The 22041-nt window shown below is 43.7% G+C and overlaps 1 protein-coding gene across 1 annotated transcript in view; it reads right to left on the bottom strand.

Annotated features, from left to right (window-relative positions):
• The window catches only part of plxna1a (plexin A1a), a 156807-nt gene extending 137073 nt beyond the window's left edge, over nucleotides 1-19734 (bottom strand). Inside the window, exon 1 of the mRNA XM_071543953.1 lies at nucleotides 19654-19734. Within this exon, the coding sequence (XP_071400054.1) occupies nucleotides 19654-19734 (81 nt within the window). The remainder of the gene's footprint in view (nucleotides 1-19653) is intronic.
• Nucleotides 19735-22041: the final 2307 nt, after the last annotated feature.

The following is a 22041-nucleotide window of genomic DNA, read 5'->3' as shown; positions in this document are numbered from 1 at the left end:
CTAATGGAGGACATTTCATATAGTAAAAAAACATTACTATAACAGCAAAGGGTAGGCTATCTTTGCTGTGCATACAGTTAGCTTAATGTAGGCTAATGTAAACCGAGGAATTCAAAGAAAAGTAGGTTGCTAATTGGTGGCTAACAGTTGACTTAGGTATATCAACTTAGCTAACTGAGTCCTGGTTGACTTAGCTACTCCTTGGGACAGTTATTATAGGATTTCATTTTTCTCACCCGGCTCTCTGCATTTCCTTTCTCCTTCCCTTCTTGTCTTCGCTGAGAAGTTGTGGGAACAGAGAGAGCGCTAGACAGTCAGATTAATGACCTGGCCCTCCGACATACTCTGTCTTCCTCTTTCTGTCTATCTGCTGCTGTGTAGAGCTTCACCACTGCACCAGGATGAGACACACAGGGAGAGGCTGGGCTCAGAAGGGTAGCGCTCATATTTTTAGGCCGTCAGTGTTGGCCTGCTGTGATGCTATTTATCTTGACTTTTGCATATTTGTCTGTCTCCGCTGCTGACACAACAAATGGTAATAGTCAGTATCCCTCTTATTCAAACAGGCATAAAGACTGCTAGAGAGGCTTTTGCGTATATGTGAATGTAGCCGTACGAACGCACATGTAGACGTTCATACGTGTCCGCCCCTCCTCTGTCTGTGCATCTGTCTGCTCTTGTACACGTGTCTGCCTGTGTGTGTGTGTGTGTGTGTGTCTGTCGCCCTACTCGGATGTGTAATTACAAAGGAGAGACGATAAGCCGTTTTTTCCCCTCCTGTGGGAGCTCACAGCTAATTATAGAGCCAGCGGAGCTTCAAATTGCCATTTAAAACAGCCATACGGTGGGAGACAATAACACACTCCCCTGGCGGTGTCACCGCTGTGTAGTAAGTGTCTCTGCATGGAGGTATAGCAGTAGAAGAGACAGCAGTAGTAATAGTTAGAGTGGGGGGAAAAAAACCTGCAGCCCTGTTAACCAGGAATGACTGATTCTCTGAACAGGAATTGCTGTGGCGTTCATATTTTAGCAGCCAAGGTGTCTGTGTGGAAATATAATAATAACAGCAACTTTATTTGAATAGCAATTTGAAGCAGAGCTCACAAGTGCTTCACATTCAAGACAAACAAAACACGGAAATAAGGTTAGACAAGCAAGAGGATACTGTCAAAAACAAAGACAGCAACTTTATATTACTAAAAAGTCAGTCTTCTTACTTTGGATAAAGCCTACTGTCACTCAACATAGTGTGTGCTAAAGAGTTAGCATGGAGCCTACTGTCACTCAACATAGTGTATGCTAAAGAGTTAGCATGGAGCCTACTGTCACTCAACAGTGTATACTAAAGAGTTAGCATGGAGCCGACTATCACTCAACATAGTGTATGCTAAAGTGTTAGCATGGAGCCGACTATCACTCAACAGTGTATGCTATAGTGTTAGCATGGAGCCTACTATCACTCAACATAGTGTATGCTATAGTGTTAGCATGGAGCCTACTATCACTCAACATAGTGTATGCTATAGTGTTAGCATGGAGCCGACTATCACTCAACATAATGCTAAAGTGTTAGCATGGAGCTTACTATCACTCAACATAGTGTATGCTAAAGTGTTAGCATGGAGCCGACTATCACTCAACATAGTGTAGGCTAAACTATTAGCATAGGGAACTGGAGCAAATGATCTACCGGGGACCCATGGATGATTTTGGTGTCTTATCACTTAACTGGCCTCTCCCATAAACTCAGTGTATTATTCAGTGCTGGAGAACAGTCTGTTTCTAACCCCTATATAACCAAACTCAGATTGATTTGTACACGCAAGTTTACTCTGTCCTCTGTCCTGTAAAATACAAAACAAACTCCCATTCACTCAGCAGAGGAAGAGTTTGAACCTCTTAGAAGAAGGAAAACAAGAGGAAAAGAGATAAAAAGACAAATAGAGGGAGGGGAAAGAAAGACAGATGCCAAGACATGGAAGTGGGATGAGAGAGAGCGAGAGGAAGAGGGGGAGATAAAGGAAGAAAAAGAAGTGAGTGAGGACGGCAGGCGGATAGAAAAAGGACAAGGAGGGATTTTGTGGTCTGTGGTGGAATGTTCTTTGAGGGAATGATCACTGCCAGCAAACCAAGCCAAACACACACACACACACACACACACACACACACAACTGCACAAAACAAAACCCCATGAAACCTAGCAATAATACATACATTTCTCATAAGCCATAACATTGTATCAAATTGCTTCTATTAACCCATATAGAAACTCTATACATGTCTTTACCATCAGAGAGCACACACACACACACGCACATACACACACACACTCATCTTATCCTGCTACAGTACTTCCTACAGCTACAGCTCTGTGTGTGTGTGTTTGTGGGTGTACATGTGATCATGCCTCATTGTAGGCATGTGCACTTGGATGTGTGTGTGCAATCTTTGTCAGTGTGTTTTCTGACAAGACTCCCGCGGGTATACATGGGCCTTAACTCATGTGTCAATTAATTACCAGCAGTATGTGTGCATGTGTGTGTGTGTGTGTGTGTGTGTGTGTGTGTGTGTGTGTGTGTGCGCGTGTATGAGATAGAGTTACAGTCCATCAGTGTAATGAGTGTAAGAGGAGCTGTAACCAGACACTGGTTCTATCTGTAACTAACACCACAGGTTAGATACAGCCAGAGCCTTATATAAACAGAGTTTGGTCACTGTACTCATATTCGGTCTGCTCCATGTAGCCACCAGGGATTCAATATCAAGAGATTTATTCGCATTTTACCAAGGAAATTACATGGAGGACATTGTAACATAGACGTTTAAATGCCTTTTTGAACTGGATTAGTTTCACTGAGGAAGGTAATTGTAATTGTTTCCAACAGCATCCATAGCTGTAAAGTAATAATTCACAACATTTTCAAGTGAATAAATTCACATTTTACTCACCTCTATCCCTAATTGCTATAGCACAATAGTGATCCAACCTATATCCAGTTCATGAAAGCTTTTACATTTGCTGTTCTAAAACACCTGGTGTCTGGTAGCTCTTTCCTGGGAAAAATCCTCTGCCGCACAGGAAGTGATGCGTTTTACGTTTTCCGGTTCGTTTGGAATAAACAGAGGAAGAAGAACTAGTTAGTCAGCATGAGCAGTGATAGCCACCATGCCCGAACAGACAAAGAGAAGAGCGCCACCTAAAGAAACTCACACAGGCATTATACTAAACATGAAACTCTGCTAATTTTCCTGTGAGTATTACACCCACACATACACACACGCCATCGCCACCACCCACACACACGCATTTTCCCCCATGACCGGTAATCTCGTTACAGTGCCAGGCAGTGACACACACGCACACACACACACACACACACACATTCACACACACACTGCAGCCTACTGACCCCTTTTCCCTCCAACCCAGTTCTTTCTACCTAAAAGAGCTGCTATTGAATTCACCAACGGCCCAAATAGTTCACAACACCACCTGATACAATATTTAAAGACATTACATTGCCAGAGTTTACCACTTTTTTCCGGCTGATATTAATCTTTATGATGTAAATTCATAGTGTGCATCATAGTAAGTAGCATCAAACCTAAATGAAAGCTTTTCTGGAAATGTAATAGGCTTTTGTTTATGCTGCTGTGTATTTGCCTTATGCCTCCAGGTCATACAGTAGTTTACTCACCTTTTTATTCACCGCTACATCACTGCTAATAATGCTTAGCAGTAAAATGTAGTTCCTGGAGGGCAAGGAAACCGCATCACTAGAGGCTATGAAACGTTTCACACTCCCCATCCACTGCTGCAACTTTATTTATGGATGTAGAGCTTTGCTTGCACCCGGCCTGATTCGCAGCCAGAGCCGCAGCTAAAGCTAAAGCCTCGCATTCCGCAAGCAGCCACCCACCCAGCGCGCACACGTTACAAAACCAAACACACCCCGGGCACAGATTTGAATATCATTCCCAGCATAAGCAGATGCCGTTTTTTTTTTTTTTTTTTTCAGTTCAGGCTCCCTCTCCGGCAAATTTCTCTTTACTTTTCTCTCTTCGCTTTTTTTCCCCTCTCTCCCCTCTTTACTTTTTCCCTGACGGCAATCTGTCTCTCTTCTTCACTTTCTCTCACCGTCTCTCTCTCCCCAAATGCCTTTGTTGTCGTCTTTCTCCGTCTCTCTCCACTCCCCTCTTTCCTTAAATGAGGATGAAAGATGACAGGCGAGTAAAGTGGGGATGAGGTCGAAAGAGAGAGAGAGGGATGACAGATAAAAAGAGGGGAAATTTTATATGGAGAGTAAACAGTGTAAAGGGAAGGGGGAGTGGAGGAGTTGGACAGAGTGTGTGTGTGTGTGTGTGTGTGTGTGTGTGTGTGTGTTTCTGCCTGGACACGACTGTCACAAAAACACCACAATCAACCAATCAGTGGAGACTGATCTCTACTGACCAATTAAACAGTCAGGAACACAGAGATTTGCTGTCTGGTGATGTGACAGTTTCATCTGTTGTTACCATTCTGAACTAAAGCAGGAAGGAAGGAAGGAAGGAAGGAAGGAAGGAAGGAAGGAAGGAAGGGACTATTTGAATGGATGACTGAACATCTGAATGAACAGATGAATGAATGCATGAATAAATACAAAACTGACTGAATGAATGAATGAATGAATGATTGATTGGATGAATGAATGAATGAATGAACAAACACATGCTTGGATGAATGAATGAATGATTGGATGAATGAATGAATGAAGGGATGAATGAATGAATGAACAAACACATGCTTGGATTAATGAATGAATGAATGAATGAATGAATGAAGGGATGAATGAATGAATGAACAAAAACATGCTTGGATGAATGAATGAATGAATGAATGAAGGGATGAATGAATGAATGAACGAACAAACTGTATTCTTACACATTGATCACACTCCATTGCCAATGCAGCATGAATCCATTTGAATGAAGGATTGAACATCGGAATGAAGGAAATGAATGAATGACTGAATGAATGAATTGTATTCTTACACAGTCTATTGCAAATCCCAAATGCAGCATGAATACCCATCTGACTGTCAGAATGAATGAATGAATCAATCAACAGCTTAAATGTATTAATGTTGATTTATGATTGTTTTTATTATCTACTGTTTATTCTGAATGCAGCTCTATGTGCTTGGTCACCTGCTTCCAGCGCAGTCAAACTTCTCCATAACGCCATTTATAGGCGACAATCACAATAAAACCACAATAAATAGCAGCAATCAGACAGTTAACTAGCTCCACGGCGATATTTTCATGAAAAGAGGAATCATGGCTGAACCCTATGAATATTTTTTACTGTGACATCTGCCTAGAAAGCAGTTAGTCATGACCATATACTATAACTGACAGACTGGAAGTAGAGAGGGCGGGGTGGGAGGAATGAATGAAGGAAGAGAGAGAAGGAGGGGGAGAAGGTGAAGGGGGGAAAGAAGAGAAAGAGAAAGGAGAGAAGATCCTCAGGCACAAATTCAGGATTCATATGAACAAATTACTTAACATGTGCCACACACATTTTAATAAAATGTGTGTATGATTTCTATAGTGAACAATGTCGCTTATCTGGCAACTTTATCCCTTTTTATTATTTTATTTGATAGATGCTCTATACAGAAAGACTATATTATTAGTAGTAGTAGTAGTAGTAATAGTAGAAGTAGTAGTCATGTTCTAGAGAGATTGAGACAGAGGCACAAGCAGAGAAAGAGACAAGAAAGTGTTCGGAGGGAAGGAAAAGGAGAGAGAGTAGAGGAGGGAAAATAAGTGAACGAGAGAGAAAGAGAGAGAGAGAGAGAGGAAAGTCTTGTCGTTGAATTTGATTTCCACCTCAGGCGCTGTTGCTGCTCTCCGCCGCTCTCGAGAACCTTCCACCTCCTCCGCCAGAAGAGAGAGAGAGAGAGAGAGAGAGAGAGAGAGAGGCAGGGTGCTGTCTCGGTCCTACCCGCTGACGGAGCACTGTCCCGGGGCTGATCTACTGTCAGCCCCCCCCCCCCCCCCTCTCCCTCGCCCTCCCAGCTCCCTGTTTGGAGCTCTGGGGATGTGAACAAAAAAGCATCAGCTCAAATCTTGGCTGTTGTAGAAGTGACAGTGTCATCGTTTAAATGTAACCTAAGGGGCCTCACAGGTTGTAAGAGTAAGCCGGGATGTGTGTGTGTGTGTGTGCGATCAGCTTAAAATGAGTAGTTGTCTATGGTTAATTGTGTGTTTGCGTGTGTGTGTGTGTGTATGGCTGACGATCTTCCCCAACTTTGCGCCAACTAAAAACGCTGCCTTTTAACTAATGACGACAGACTAATCCTCACTTTGAAGCAAAAAAACCCCCAAAAAAACATGTACAATCCACTTATCGACCTCTTAACTGAATTTAAATGCCAGGCAGAATAATGGAAGGCAGATTAGTGGAATCAGCCGCCTTGTAGCCAAAGTAGAAACAGAACATTTTGCAGCTACATATAGTCGCAATGTGATTTTAATAAAGAGTCTGTCATATGTTAGGGCAGTGGTGCGGTTTCACATGACTGGTTATCAACACCGAGCTCTTCACTGGGTTCACTGGGTCCAGCCGTGTGTGTGTGTGTGTGTGTGTGTGTGTGTGTGTGTGTGGGTACGTGTCGGTATGCCTATGCGTGCATGCCAGCCTTTGCGTTTGACAGGTTTCACACACCTTTAACTGCATACCAGCTAAAATATGAATACATTGTAATATCAAAAATCACCTTTTCCAGTATCATCTTTTCAATTCTACTCATCTTTTAATCTTGTCTTCCTATTTTATCTCTTCCTTTTATATCTTATTATTGTTTGCATGCCTTCCATTAAAGCACTTTGTAAGCTCTACTTTAGATAAGTGCTGTTAGAATAAAGTTTATTCCTCTTATTCTTATTAATAATAATATATTTATTCAAGAACCATTTCAGTAGATTGAACATTTGCCTTCTTTTTTCATGTGTGCATGTCTATGTGGGTACATGCCAGTCTCCGGTATGTGCTTGCCTGTTTCTAATCGTGTGTGTGTGTGTGTGTGTGTGTGTGTGTGTGTGTGTGTGTGTGTGTGTGTGTGTGTGTGTGTGTGTGTGTGTGTGGGCGTGCGGTAAGCTTGGTAGGAATGTGGGCAGGGTTGATTCCCTTTTTGATCTGGGTGGGCGTCGGTGTGTGTGTGTGTGTGTGTGTGTGGTGCCAGGCGGTAGGAGACACCGATCCAGCTCTGAGCGCCCTAATCCCTCCATCCTTCCTTTCTTTTCTTTTTTTTCGCCCGTTCTTTCTTTTATCCTCTATTTTTCTTCCTTTCTCTCGCTCTCTCTCTCTCTCTTTCTCATTCCTCCAATCTCCTTAAAATCCTTTCCTTCTGTGCCTTGGGTGACCACATGGTTGCAGTAAAAAGAACGAAAGACAGAAAGAAAGAAAGAAAGAAAGAAAGAAAGAAAGAAAGACAGAATGGACTGAGAGCGTGCAGACAGCCAGCCTCACAGGAAGTTTCGCCCGGTGGAGACAGGAAGTTCAGCGTCAGTGGAGACGAATGGGGAGACAGAGGGAGGGCAGGAATGAAAGAGAGAGAGAGAGAGAGAGAGAGACGGATGGAGGGAGGGGAACGGCCCAGTGGAAAGCATGATGTCATGATTAGCGAGGTGCGACCATCCTGCAGTCACATTGGCACCACATGGCTGCCGATGGAAAGCACACACACACTCTCTCTCTCTCTCTGTCTGTCTCTAACTGATCACAGCTGCTGCAAGAAACAATGCAGCCATTGTCACTCTCAACCTCCATCATGCACACACACACACACACACACACACACACACACACACAGCAGTAATGAAAACGTCCTGGTGCTGCGAGTGTGAAGCTGTGTGACAACTTTGTTTAAAGTTGCAGCCGAAATCACAAAAAAAACTATCCCAGCCCCATAAACTGAGACAATGTGGATCCAAATTTGTTATTATTATTAGAGTTATTATTATTGTGTTGGGTATGGTCAGTGGCAGGCAATCTCCACGCACGAGAAATTACAAATCGAAACTTCCCAGAGATCAGCTGTCAATCAAACAGTGTGGGCGGAGCTTGGATTTTCTGTTGATGCAGTTTGAGTTTCTCTTCTCTTTGTCTGTTCAGTCATGGTGGCTATCGCTGCTCACGCTAACTACCCAGTTCTTCTTCTACTGTTGATTCCAAACAAACCGGAAACGTAAAACGCATCACTTTTCCCTGGAAAGTCTTACCAAACAAGGTGTTTAGAACAGTGATTCTAAACCGTTTTCATATCAAGGACCCCTAATTCACTACACATTAGAGCCACGGACCCCAATTTGGTGAGATTTTTTCTCTCGGACCCAAATATTTTTATTGTCAGATATGATTTTGTCCAGAATTCCATGACGATCTGTATTGTAGGTAGAGAGATAACAGAGAAACTATGATCAAAACAGTCATTCTTCTACATTCTCTAACTGTGTTAACTTGTAAATTAAATAATAGTGAAGTTTAACAATTGATCAATTTGCGAGGGACCCCCTGGAACCCCCTCAAGGACCCCTGGTGGTCCCCGGACCCCACGTTGAGAAACACTGGTTTAGAACAGCAAATGGAAATGCTTTCATGAACTGGATATAGGGTTAATCACTGTTGTGTTATGGCAATCAGATATAGAGAAGCAAATTACTCTTATGCTACTCTTATTACTTTAAGAGTGAAATACAAAACGGTTTCTAAACCGCAGTATAAATAAAGTTGTATCTTATATTTAAAAAAAATGAAGCATTTCACTTCATTGCCTGTGTGTCGGCTGGAATAAAAGCCAGTGTAATGTTTCAATCTACTCTTTCACTATCTATTAATAGAGAAGACACGAGCGGTGATTAAAACCCAAACTGGCAGCTCTGGGTGAGGCTGTCCCTCACCCATGGGAGTCCCGAGAGTCCTGAGAGAGCGAAGCGAGCGGGACGGGGAGACAAACACGGAGCTAACAGGCTGCCTGTAACTGCAGAACAACAGCCAGTTAGCTCATTAAAGATGCAATTATAGGGTGCAATGGAGCTAACAACATACAGACACAAATGGTGTGAAGTCAGTGTGTGTATGGGTGTGAATGCCTCTGTCTCTCTATGTATGTGTGTGTGTGTGTGTTGTTTTCACGGGGGGGGGGGATCAGACCACCCAACAGCGCCGCCTCCTAAAGAAATTTATCTCAGAGCAAACGAGGCTACAAACATTCAGTAATGGAAACAGACTGGAGGAGAACACAAGGAGGGAAACAGAAGAGAGGGATGGAGGAAAAGGAAGGAGTGAGAGGAAGAGGAGGAGGAGGAGGAGGAAGAGGGATAGAGGGATAGGTGCACGGATAAAAGCATGAAAAAAGAAAATAGAATCTGTGAAGAAGAAGAGTGAAAAGAGAAATATAATCATTAACGATCAATGAAAAGAAGAATAACCAGGAAAGACAAATACTGGGAAAGAGTATTAGTTATAATACTAATACTACTACTACTACTACTACTCCCCTTAAAAGCCCTATCTTCATATATCTTACCCCTACATCAGTTTGAAGCTACTTAGCATGACATGTCCTACGAATTTACATGGCAAAGATTGATGTCAGCTTAAAAAGGTGGATAAACTCGATTCTGCAAATAAAAAAGGTGGATAAACAGGCGGCTTTGGCAAGGCTTACCTTCCACTACACTACATCCCTGATTCTCCTGTCAACAGCACACTCATTAAGATGGCAAATAGAGACAGGGAGCAGAGAAACAGACTGACGCAGGCAGACCTGGCAACCCAAGGAAAGACAGACTGAATCTCATTTTTTTTTTTTTTGTGTGAAAGATACCGCCGCGAGTCTTCGTAAAAGTTTCCTCTATCTGTGATGAGAAGATTCAGTGTGTTGGGTGTTGGAATGGAGAGAGATGGAGGGAGAGAGAGAGAGAGAGAGAGAGTCTTTGTGTTTCCCCCATTATTTTAAAAATGAACTAGCTGTCCACTTCTCACAGGAACAAGCTCATTAATACAGGAAGTATGGAGAGGCTGAAACCCTGCTGCCGCTTCCCGGTAACGAACGGGAGAATCAGCTGAACACCTGCTTCATATTCTCCTCCGGGGGTAATGAAACACACACACACACACACACACACACACACACACACACACACACACACACACTCAGCCTCACTCAACTTTGAACACTCTCTCTCTCTCTCTCTCTCTCTATCTGGTCATTCAATTCAATCAGTGCGCTGAGAGAGACAGATGAGATCAGAGTTTTGACCTCTACTCATGAGCGGTCATCTAACAAAACACACACACACACTCACTCGCGCAGACACACACACACTTCAAGACAAGGGGGCCTATCTGAGGAAATGACATCATCATCAGCCACGGGGTCAAGGCCGGCTAGACCCCCGTCTCATCACGGCGGAGATTACCCCGGTGAGCGGTTATTACACCCCCACCCCCTCCCCCCCACCCCTCCCCTGTGAGGGATCGCTACGCCCGTGGTGACTACATATACCCCTCCACCCCTCCTACACCTCGAGTGGGATTGATGGCGCGGCCCATTACTGATAGATGGATGGGGCAGATTATGGGACGCTCCATTAGTGTCACTTCGCATAGGTGGGCGAGGTGTCTGTGTCTGCGGCGGCACAGGAGAAGAAGAAGAGTATTTTGAAACAGCCTTGCGCTCTTGCACTAAAGCTTATTCCGCTGTTGAAATGATTGGAAGTCATGCTAGACGAGAGTTTATGATTTAAATGCTGTTTTGAATTATATAGTTGTATTATACCAGATCGCTTTGGCAATATTGTTTCTTAACTTTCATGCCAGTAAAGCTCACTGAGTTGAGTTTAATTGAATTGAGTCAGCGAAATGCCTCAAATGTGAATGTAAAGTATTCTACTACTATTTCTTACCTCTAACATTAATTTGATGTATGGTTGCATTTGCATTCGACAGCAATGAATGCTTAGCAGAAAGATGGAGACAAAATAAAACTTGGAACTTGAATAAAAACGAGGATTACTACTTTAACCAAAGTGTATTTCTCTTGAGCGAAGCTTTGCTGTAGTTCTTCCAGTGTGAACTCACTGGTAGCTTATATCAGTGGTTCTCAGTTTGGGGTCCGGGAACCACCAGGGACCCTTGAATGGGTTCCAGGGGGTCCCCAGCAAATTGATGCATTGGTAATGGTAATGCCATTATTTCATTGATAAGAAGTGAACACAATTAGAGAATGTAGAAGAATGACTGTTTTGATCATAGTTTCACTGTTATCTCTCTACATATAATACAGATAGTCATGGAATTGTGGACAAAATCATATCCAACAATAAAAATGTTCTCAGATTTGGGTCTGAGAGACAAAATATCCTCAAACGGGGGTCTGTGGCCTTTTATGTACTACATGTGGGGTCCTTGATATGAGAAAGATTGAGACTCACTGGCTTATATAACTAGACTTTAATGTAGCTTCCCCAACACTGCTAGTATGCGGGTTCAACTGCAGTCCATGGAGTTGTATCCGTCCTATGAACTTGACTTTTAATATTCAACCTCGAGTCATGCTGTGTGTGTGTGTGTGTGCGTGTGTGTGTGTGTGTGTAGAGGAGGAGACAAATGTCTGCTGTCCCACAGTGAGATGGACATCCAGTGGGGGAACTTCATTTACTGCCTGGCTGGCCCATACTGTAACACACTGTCACTCTCACAGACTGAACACACACACACACACACACACTTCGCAATCTTCATTTTCTATTTCATTTTATCTCCTCTAACATACACGATGCACGCACAGACACATCCATATCACATACAAATGACATCCATGCACACCTGCACGCACAAATGCAATAATAGATGTAATGACGCAGCCAATGACGCACACACTCCAACACACACACACACACACACAGACATACATAGACATGTCCACATGATGTATGCACATATGTATAATACACTCCAGAGAGGGCGACCATGACTCCTGCACGTCTGCATGCTTCATCACATGCCGCCGCCACACCCGCCAACCTTGACCTGAAACAATACTGGTACAGTACATCAAGTCTCTCTCTCTCTCTCTCTCTCTCTCACACACACACACACTCTCTCTCGAAATCCCCTAGACGCCACAGAGTGTTATTAACCCCTGTGGAGCCGGTGGGAAGGTGATTCACCTCCGGTAAGATAATGTCGCCCGTCCTCACCTCATCTCTTGGCTAATGGAGCCTGGAGGGCTGGCTGGTGTAGGGCGGAGGGGACACTATTTAATCTGGGACACAGATTGCTCCGTAACATTAGATCTGCCAGAATAGAATAGAATAGAATAGAATAGAATAGAACAGAACAAAGCACAATAGCATAGAATAGAATAGAATAGAATAGAACAGAACAAAACAGAATAGCATAGAATAGAATAGAATAGAATAGAACAAAACAGAATAGAATAGAATAGAATAGAATAGAATAGAATAGAATAGAGTAGAATAGAATAGAGCAGTCTAACTAATAAGATCAAAATATGTAAAGAGGAAAGATTATGTTGGACTGCAGAATATGATAAGAATTGTATATTGAATTGTAAGTGCTGCTTAAAATAATAGTTCTATGTTATTGATTGACTATACCCTGTACAATAGATAGTCATTGATGATTATAAATACATTGTCTCTTGTACAATGGATAGTTATTGATGATTATTAAGAGACTGTATCTTGTACAATAGATAGTTATTGATTATTATGAATAGACTGTACCTTGTACAACAGTTATTGATGATTATGAATAGACTGTATCTTGTACAATAGATCATTATTGATGATCTTGTACAATGGATAGTTATTGGTGATTATTAATAGACTGTATCATGTACAATGGATAGTTAGTTATTGATAGACAAGTTATTGATACCCTACTCTACCACGTCCCAACACACACACACACAAACCCAAGATTCAAACATTCTAATAATAGAGACGTATCGGTTATTAACTTGTTAAGTTCAAATCACTTGCTATAGCCTCCATCTCCATTATATGACCCGAGGCTGCTCCTGCCGTTAGGGGCGGACTCTAAATGGATTGTGGGAGTTGGAGTCTGCCGGCGGGGCGAGCGGCGGGTCCTTTTAGCCTGCGGTGACCCGTGATCGATGGAGACCTGGCAGAGCTTTAGCCGCTAACGCTGCTGTGGCAGAGCTGCTCACATCGACCACCGTCCTCTGTTCTCCACTGCACCGCTATACTTAACTACAGCTCTCTCTCTCTCTCTCTCTCTCTCTCTCTCTGCGTCGCCTCCCCTCCTTTTCTTGACAGACCCAGCATCTCCCTTTCTCATTCCCCTGTCTTCCTCTCTCTCTCTCCTGTTCTCTTTTTCTCTCTCCCCTCTCTCACCCCTGCCTCCCTCTCTCTCTCTCCCTCCCTCTCTCTCTGTCTTTCTCTCTCGTCCCTCTTCTCATTTATTTCACAGCTCCAGCATCTTTCATCCGGCTCCCTCCCTCTCTCTGTCTCCTCTTCCCTTCCCCTCACTCTCCCTGCCTCTCTTCCTTTCTCTCTCTCCTCCGTGTATCTCTGCTTTTAATCTTTCTCCATCTCTCCCTCCCTCCCTCCCTCCCTCCCTTTCTCTCTCCCCTCTTCTCTTTCCTCCCTCTCTGTCTCTCTCTCTCTCTCTCTCTGTGCTGTTGAGTGACAGTAGAGTTAAACTGTTATTGGCTTCTGCAGAGGAAGCAAAGCAGTGCTGTGGCTTGGCAGCACATAAAGGAGAGTGAGTGTGTATGTGTGTATGTGTGTGTGTGTGTGTGTGTGTGTGTGTCTGTGTGTGTGTCATTGCAAAGTAAAATGTACAAGTATATGATTCAAATGAATTATTCAGACTAAGTTACATAGCATCAGTGGGGGAAAGACCAAGGATTTTCTTTTAAAAAACACTAATACATTGCTGGAATGTTATCAGTGTGTTTCAAGCCAATCCAATGAAAACAGAGTGCGCGCGCACACACACACACACACACACACACACACACACACACACACACACACACACCCTCCCCCATCTGCTGCTATCTCATAGCATAACACTACAGCACAAAACACACACACATGCACCCACATGAGCATGCACACACACACACACACACACAGTCTGTCATTGTACAACATCCAGCTCTGCGACTCTGTAAACCAAACACATCAGTGTTTGGTCATATATCGAATACCAGCAAAGAGAATCATCCGTAGCTTTTAATTTAAGTTTGATTTCATTTATAGTATGGTGGATAGAGTGCAATTCCAGTGGATTTAGTGACCAGAAGTTATGTGCTGTGTAAGTAACCCTTGGCTTATGCAGCCACATGTACCCCTGATTGCCTGGAAATGAAACCAATATGGGCATCTCCCCCCGTATGAATGTCATACTCATGATGGTGAAATACAGGGTGTAACGTTGTTGGCATGTCTGTTGGGAAACAGAGCCCAAGCCTCAACAATGTTGCCTCTTATTAACTACAATACATTAAAGTTGACATACTTTGCACCAGTTACTTTATACCTATACATCCTGACAGATTGTAGTTTTAGTTCTACAAACATTTCTCAAAGGCAGAGCTGCTCTGGAGGCAGAAATGATCTCATTGGTTAAACCTCAGTGGGCGGAGCCAAAGAACCACAGTTATTCTGGCTAAGTAATGTTAGACTGAAGCTCAGTGAAAAAGACAAGAGGGAGATGAGGAAGCTAATATTATGAAGCCTAGCGCTATCTAGGTTAGCTAGTTAGCCTAGCTGACCTTCCAAGTTCAAACTAGCCATACTAGACAATAGCTATCTAGGTAAGCTAGTTAGCTACCTGCTGACCTTCCAACATCATGAATGACATGGCCATGAAGAAATTAAAGTTATTTACATTTACATTTATTTATTGATATTTTGACAAGAATTCCTTGTTTTCCCTTCAAGGTAGCCAGTTAGCTAACTGTGGTTCTTTGGCTCCGCCCATTGAGGTTTAACTCAACCAATGAGTTTTTCAATGAGAAATGTTTGTAGAAATAAAGGTCCAATCTGCTACATCCTGAACTATTAATATGCAACTGTAATACTTTAAAGCTTTGCACCAGTCACTAATATTACTTTTGCTAATGTTGCATTACACTGTCATGCTAGCACAGTTCTCTTCATTCTACTCCTGTTCGGTATGCACTGTGACCCCTAAGAAAACCTTTTATGTTTCAGTGTACACTTGTGCATGGTGGAGATGACTTTAAAGTCGAATTGAATCGAATAGAACGGGTCAAAATTGAATTGAAAAGAACCTAGTTGCTAGGAAACTCTAAACGGAGCCGGGACTTTGACCCTGCGTCTCACTTTGTATCCAAAAAATTGGATATGAAGACAGAAAATTAAATGCAGTATGTTGTTTATGAAGTGAAGTAGCCTGCAGCTTAGACTTGGGGCATATGAGATGTGCAGCAGACTAAGGGACACACGATAATGATCACTTGATATTGTACACTGGTGTTTTGGATATGAGTGTGTGTGACTGTGCTGTGCAGTGTGTGTGTGTGTGTGTGCGCGCGCTGCAGAGAGGCAAACACCAATTAGCTCTGTCCACATGGCAATTAAGGCTTGAATCTTGAATTTTGAATCTCTGTCAGTATTTGTGGACCTTGAAGCTTGTGTTTCTGCAACTCGATGGATTCAACTGTGAGGAACTTTATCACTCTGACTCACACACAGCATGACTCATCTCTCTGCTAATATAACACGCACACACACACACAAACACACACACACATATACAAGCTCCTCACTCGAGCCCACTTAGATGCCAACTCCTTTCTAACTAAATATCCTCTCTTTCACCCGCCCATTATAAATATTCATAGACTATGAGAGATTTGCTGTGCCCATGTGTGTGTCGGTCCTCCTCTGTGTGTGTGTGTGTGTGTGTGTGTGTGTGTGTGTGTGTGTGTGTGTGTGTACCCTTGCGCGCGGCAGGACACTTCCACCATCTCGCTCCGGCACAAATTACCTCATTAAATTTCATTGCATTAAAGCCACTTTTATGAATTTAGCGTAGTCCCAGGCCCATTGTTCGCCTGCAAATGAGATTAAAGCAACATTTGCCTTTCTCCCCGCTTTCAATTATATTTCTGGAAGGACAGCTCGGGCACAGCGCCTTAATGAGGAGCGAGGAATAGGAGGAGAGAGCGGCGTTCAGCAGCACTACGGAAGGTTTTTCCGAATTAAGACAACGCTGCTGGGAAATTCGCCGAGCTGTATCCCGCAATATTCCGCGTTATTCCTTATGCTTTCATATTTCTCGGTTCAAGGTTGCGCGATCAACACGGAGCCGCTTCACCTGCAGGGAGAGCAGGGTGGCGTTGGAGATGGCGGTGATGTTTGTGGGTTTGTGTTGTGTTGTATGTGACGGCGTGAAAGAGAATGACGTTCTGATAACAATGCAATGTATGGTTTTCTCCTTGTCCTGTTGAGGTAATACAGGATTTATGTTTGTGTGTGTGTGTGTGTGTGTGTGTGTGTGTGTGCTTCCAGAGGTGTATGAACAGCGCTGTGTCTCCTTGTTATCGCGTCCCCCTATAGGGATATAGTGCAATAAAATAGAGTGAGCTGGGGTTAAGCTTGAGGCTGCCTTCACGTAATGCAGATTACAACAACAGGCAGCAGCAAACACACACACTCACACACACGATGAGCTAATGGTCAATGAGCTCATGTTGCCAGGCAACAGATACAACTCCTGCCAGTAAAGCGGAGGCTTTCTGCTAACATCGCTAAAGAACAAAGTTTAATTCCGGGAAGCAAAAGCTGAAGTACAGGAGGTTTTATCAGTCCTGGACCGCTCGATATCACACCTTTTATACACTGCAAATAAATGACTGTTTTAACAAGTCATTTAGCCTCATATTAAGTGCTAAAAAATTTTTTTTTTCTTAACCCAAGTGAACAATTCTGCCACTGGCTGTACGATAATTCCACTCGTTTCCAGTGTATTTTTTATTTTTTTCTGGATTTTTTGTGCCAATATCTCGAAACAAGGCAGAATAAAGCAGATCACTCCACTACCTACCACTATCAAGAAAATTAATTAAGACAATGCTTGAAACAAGTAGATTTGCATTGGAAACAAGTGGAAGTATCTCACCCCATGGCCAAATAAAATCTCAACACTCAATACTAGACTAAAAGATTTAAGATGGATGGTCTTTGCAGTGCAGATAAAGGTTTAGACTCAACCCGAGGCGACAGTACACTCAACCCATCGCCCGAGTCAACAGCCACTGCAGCCAATAGGCATTATATCCATAGAAAGGAGCTGGTGGCCAGTCAGCCAGCTATACCGGGTTAGTCAGTTTGGTTGGGAAGTCCAAGACGATGGTGAGTCAATGAGAAAGCCTGTGTGGAGAGGCTTATTGTGTGTGGCTCATTTACATGTGAAAAACAGAGGGGGCGCACACACATAATACAGGGCCCTGACCCTCTCAAAGAATTGGATACACACAATCGCACGCACACACACACACACACACACACACACACACAAACAACAAACAAGAAGAGAGCGAGGGCGACAAAGAAACGGAGAGAGAAGGTACACTGCAAAAAATGCCAAGCCTGACAAGAGATTTTAGGTTTATTTTTAGATTTATCAACCTTATTTCAGGATATTTTTAGTGAAATTATTTTAGCAGATTATTTTTTTATTTAATTTAATTTCAATAAATTTCACCTGATTCATGCCAACATGACTTCTTTGAAGAAATAATCAGGAAACAAAGAATTTAATCGTAAAGTACATCACATTATCCTGGGGGAAAAAAATGACATATACTGTGAAATTAGTGAATTAGTGAAATTATCTGACAGTGCTTAAGGATAATGAGACTAAAAGTATCCTGAAACACGGCTGAATATAAAATCCCTTTCCGAGCTTGTCATTTTTTGCAGTGCGAGAGGCGCGGAGACAAAATAAAAACAGACCACCTACGCCAAACAAAGCAGCACAATAAACAGCGAGGGAGACTTGTGCGACCGTAGAATCCCAATTTGTTCTCCGTTGTCGCACCAGCCAGAGCGCTATTGACGGACGCTACCTTTGCTATTATTGTGGGGTTTTTTTTTTTTTTTATAGGACGGCAACGGCCCTTTCTGTCCATTCTGCATCGGTGAATCTAACTCATCTGTATTCGTCTAGGCTCCGGCATCACTCGCAGCCAAATCCTTCTCCTATAGCGCTCCTCTCAACGCCCTCCAGTTCTCCAGCTCTTCCCCCCCCCCAAAAAAAACACACAAATCCAAAACAAAAAAAAAAGACCCAAAACACCTCCCTTCCTTTTTTTAAACTCCTGCTCTCAAGGCCCTGTTCTTTCCCTTTTTCTGCCGATTTTATTTCGAGGCCCGCTATCCTTTTCTCCATGCCTCCTCCTCTTTCTTTTCAGAAACTCCTCCTCCCTCTCCGTTTCTTATTTCCCTCTCCGCACATTCTCAATGACGTCTTTTTGCTTTTTTCCTTCCAATAACGCCTTCTCCCTATAGTTTGCATTCATTCTCTTCACTGCTCTTCTATCCATTTTATGTGTGTAAAGCGTAAGTGTGTGTGTGTGTGTCTAGAAGTGTTTCCCAGTGTGTCTGTGTGTCTTTGTGTGAGTATGTTTGGGTGCGTGTGTGTGTGTGTGTGTGAATGTGCATGTACTGTATGTCTGTGTGTATGTGTGCAAGTGCAAATGTATGCGTTTGTGCACTTTATTGTGAGTGTATGTGTGTGTCTGTGCATTGCATGTGAGTGTGCATATGGGTTTGTGTTTGCATTCATTTCGAGTGTGCGTCCACATCCATATGCATATGCGTGTGTGTGTGTGTTTGATAAGGTGGGAGGCTGGCAGATATGACACACCTCGTCTTCCCTTTCATAGGCCTCTATTTTAATCTGGGGAAACAGGCTGTGTGTGTAATGACCTTTAGAGAGGGTGAAGATAAGTAGATGAGGCTGACTGTGAAGAGACTAGAGTTACTTGATAGAAGGGCCGGTGCTGAAATAAGGGGGTGGATGACAGAGGGGGAGAGATAAATGGATGAAGGGATGGGATAAAGTGCAGCGTTTAGGGAGAAATATGCAGGCAGAGGGGTGAGAACATGGAGGATGAGGGGGGGGGGGGGAGTGCTGAGAGACTGAGTTCAAAATGCTGGTGCTCGTATACAAGGCTGTCAAGGGATCCGGATCCCCAAACCTCCAAGTCATGGTCCAGTACTACAACCCCATACCTCCAGACCACTGTTCAGTCCTATACCCCCATACCTCCAGACAATGGTCCAGTCATAGACCCCATACCTCCAGACCATGGTCCAGCCCTACACCCCCATACCTCCAGACCATGGTCCAGCCCTACACCCCCATACCTTTAAACCATGGTCCAGTCCTACACCCCCATACCTCCAGACCATGGTCCAGTCCTACATCCCCGTACCTCCAGACCATGGTCCAGCCCTATACCCCTGAACCACCAGACCATGGTCCAGCCCTACACCCTCTTACGTCCAGACCATGCTCCAGCCCTACACCCCCTTACCTCCAGACCATGCTCCATTCCTACACCCACATACCTCCAGACCATGGTCCAGCCCTACACCCTCATACCTCTCCAGACCATGGTCCAGTCCTACACACTTATATGTCCAGGTCATGGTCCAGCCCTACTCCCCCATACCCCCAGACCTTGGTCCAGTCCTACATACCTCCAGACCATGATCCAGTCCCCTCATACCTCCAGACCATAGTCCAGTCCAGTCAGGTTTCCCTAGGTCATGGTTAGCTCTTGTGCCCCCTCACTGGCCTGGAGTGTAGATAAATAATATGAAGCCTCAGCGAGTATACCTAAATTTGTATGTGGCGGTGTGTTCCGCTGTGTTTCTATTCTGGGGAAGTGCGACTTTGTTGTTAGGATGCTGTCTTTACACCCCTATACCTCCAGGCAATAGTGCAGTCCTACACCCTGATGCCTTCCTCTTACTGAATTGTTATTCCTAGTACTGATCACAGGAATATTGTAAGGGCACTAAAGCCCTTTTAGGCCTCATCACTCCTTATTTTTAATCACATTTGGTGATCTAGAAATTGAAGCTTATTATATTGTTGCAGTCACTATAAATTCAAATTTTAATTTGTAATTTAAAAAGATAGAAAGTACATAACAATTTTGCCAGCTGGGATGTCAAATGCTCAGTATCTCAGAGCTGCACTCCACCTGCATAGAACCTTATAATTCCAAGCTGACGAGGTAAATGCCTACAATGTACAATGTAATGATTAGGTGAAGGGTAAAAGGATGAGCCGGTGAGAGAGGGGTTGAGTGGAAGTGAGGCGTGGATAAGGAGGGTTGAGGACGAAGGGGTAAAGAGATTGAGGGAGGGATAGAGGGAGACGGGGAAACATAGAAGGATGAGGGGGTGAAAGACGGTGAGGGATGGAGAGGGCTAGAGGAGGCACGAGGAGGAGGTGGATGAGGGGAGTAACAGCAGAGGGATGGAGGGATAAGGAGGGGAAACGCCATGGGGGGCGGAGGGGGGGTCCTCAAAAAGCCCCTGATTATACTAATCCTGGCGGACCCCCCTCATAGCAGATTAGCGCCCGTACACACTCGCACAAAAAGACACACACAGACACACACCTTCTGTTGCCCCAGCACATGTTGATTTACCCCGCTCTCTGGCACCCTGTGGCCACCTCCAAATCCCTGGCAGATTGGGCGCAAGCACAGCCAGGAGAGGAAGGAAGAGGAAGGAAGAAGGGAGGGGTGGAAGGGACGGATGTTGAAGTCACGTCTCCCCCAAGGAATACCGAGTACACCTTCAGTTCACATTCCAATCAATTCGAGCAGCGTTTTCTAAAATTCCACTTTCTAAAGCCACAAAATCCTACTAAGAATCACACTTAAGACATTGAATGCATCACCCTCTTCCTTCTTCTCCCACTTCTGTTGCAGATGCATTGCTGACGGTGTCACATGTTTTGGATTTATTCCATTTCTGCGTTGATAGTGGATGCGAGAGCTAAAACCAAGAAACACTGCAACCGATAACTGCGTTGAGCTTAGCCAAACCAACATTTGCTTATGCATCTTTCTGTCCAAGATAACTTTTTCCGGACTCCAAAATGGACAAATGAAGAAATGTCTTGCTTATTCACTTCTTCATCTTTTCGGTGGAAGCGGAGACAAGAAGATCAGGAGGACAAACGTATGTTGCTAGTTGCTAAATCCATATTTCTAGATATTTCAGCTCATCTTCACCAATCTGGTAGAAGGGAAAGTTTGGAAAATTGGCAAAGTTCTATCTGCATTGATCTCCTACTGAGAACGATGAACATCCAGTTTGCCATCTACCACATCCCAACATGATGTGAATGCAGCATCAGAGGAGTTGGGTATACCTGGACCATCCTATAGATTTATTAATCTATAGATCTCGACGAGAAGCTGGCTTGTGACTGGGAGTTCATGAATTTGAATCCCAAAGACAGGTGGGGAATGTGAATAAGCAATTCTCTCACCTCCTTTAACAGCTACTGTTGAGGTGCCCTTGAGCCAGACACTGAACCCCCAACCAGTGGCCACCGGTAGAAGACTGCGGTTATACTGGGCAGCTCCCAGGTTTGAATGCGTAGAACTGTATGGACGCAAAGCAGTGGTATGCTGTAAAAGAACATGTGTGCTCAGCAAACGTTTCCTGGATAAATAGGTTTAAAAAAGAATGCAAGAGACAGATTGTGTCACAGTAAGCTACTAGTCAAGGAGGTAAAGAGGAGGGCTGAATGGCAGGATATGCTTAATGTCAGCCAGATTGCACAGTGCAGCACTTCTCGCTGCAAATGACACCGAAAGGATGAAGAGGGATTATAGAACACAGCATGCTGTATGCTCGAGTTGAGTTACAGGCTAAGGAAAACAGTAAAGCACGCGCTTCCAGAAGTCAGGAATTTACTGCGCCACTATA

The sequence above is a fragment of the Centroberyx affinis genome, unplaced genomic scaffold, assembly GCF_046629955.1.
Source record: "Centroberyx affinis isolate AG114_WGS23_722 - 3 ecotype Tasmania unplaced genomic scaffold, CSIRO-AGI_Caff_v1 ptg004423l_1, whole genome shotgun sequence".
Classification (NCBI taxonomy): Eukaryota; Metazoa; Chordata; class Actinopteri; order Beryciformes; family Berycidae; genus Centroberyx; species Centroberyx affinis.
This window is presented reverse-complemented; position numbering and strand designations above follow the sequence as displayed.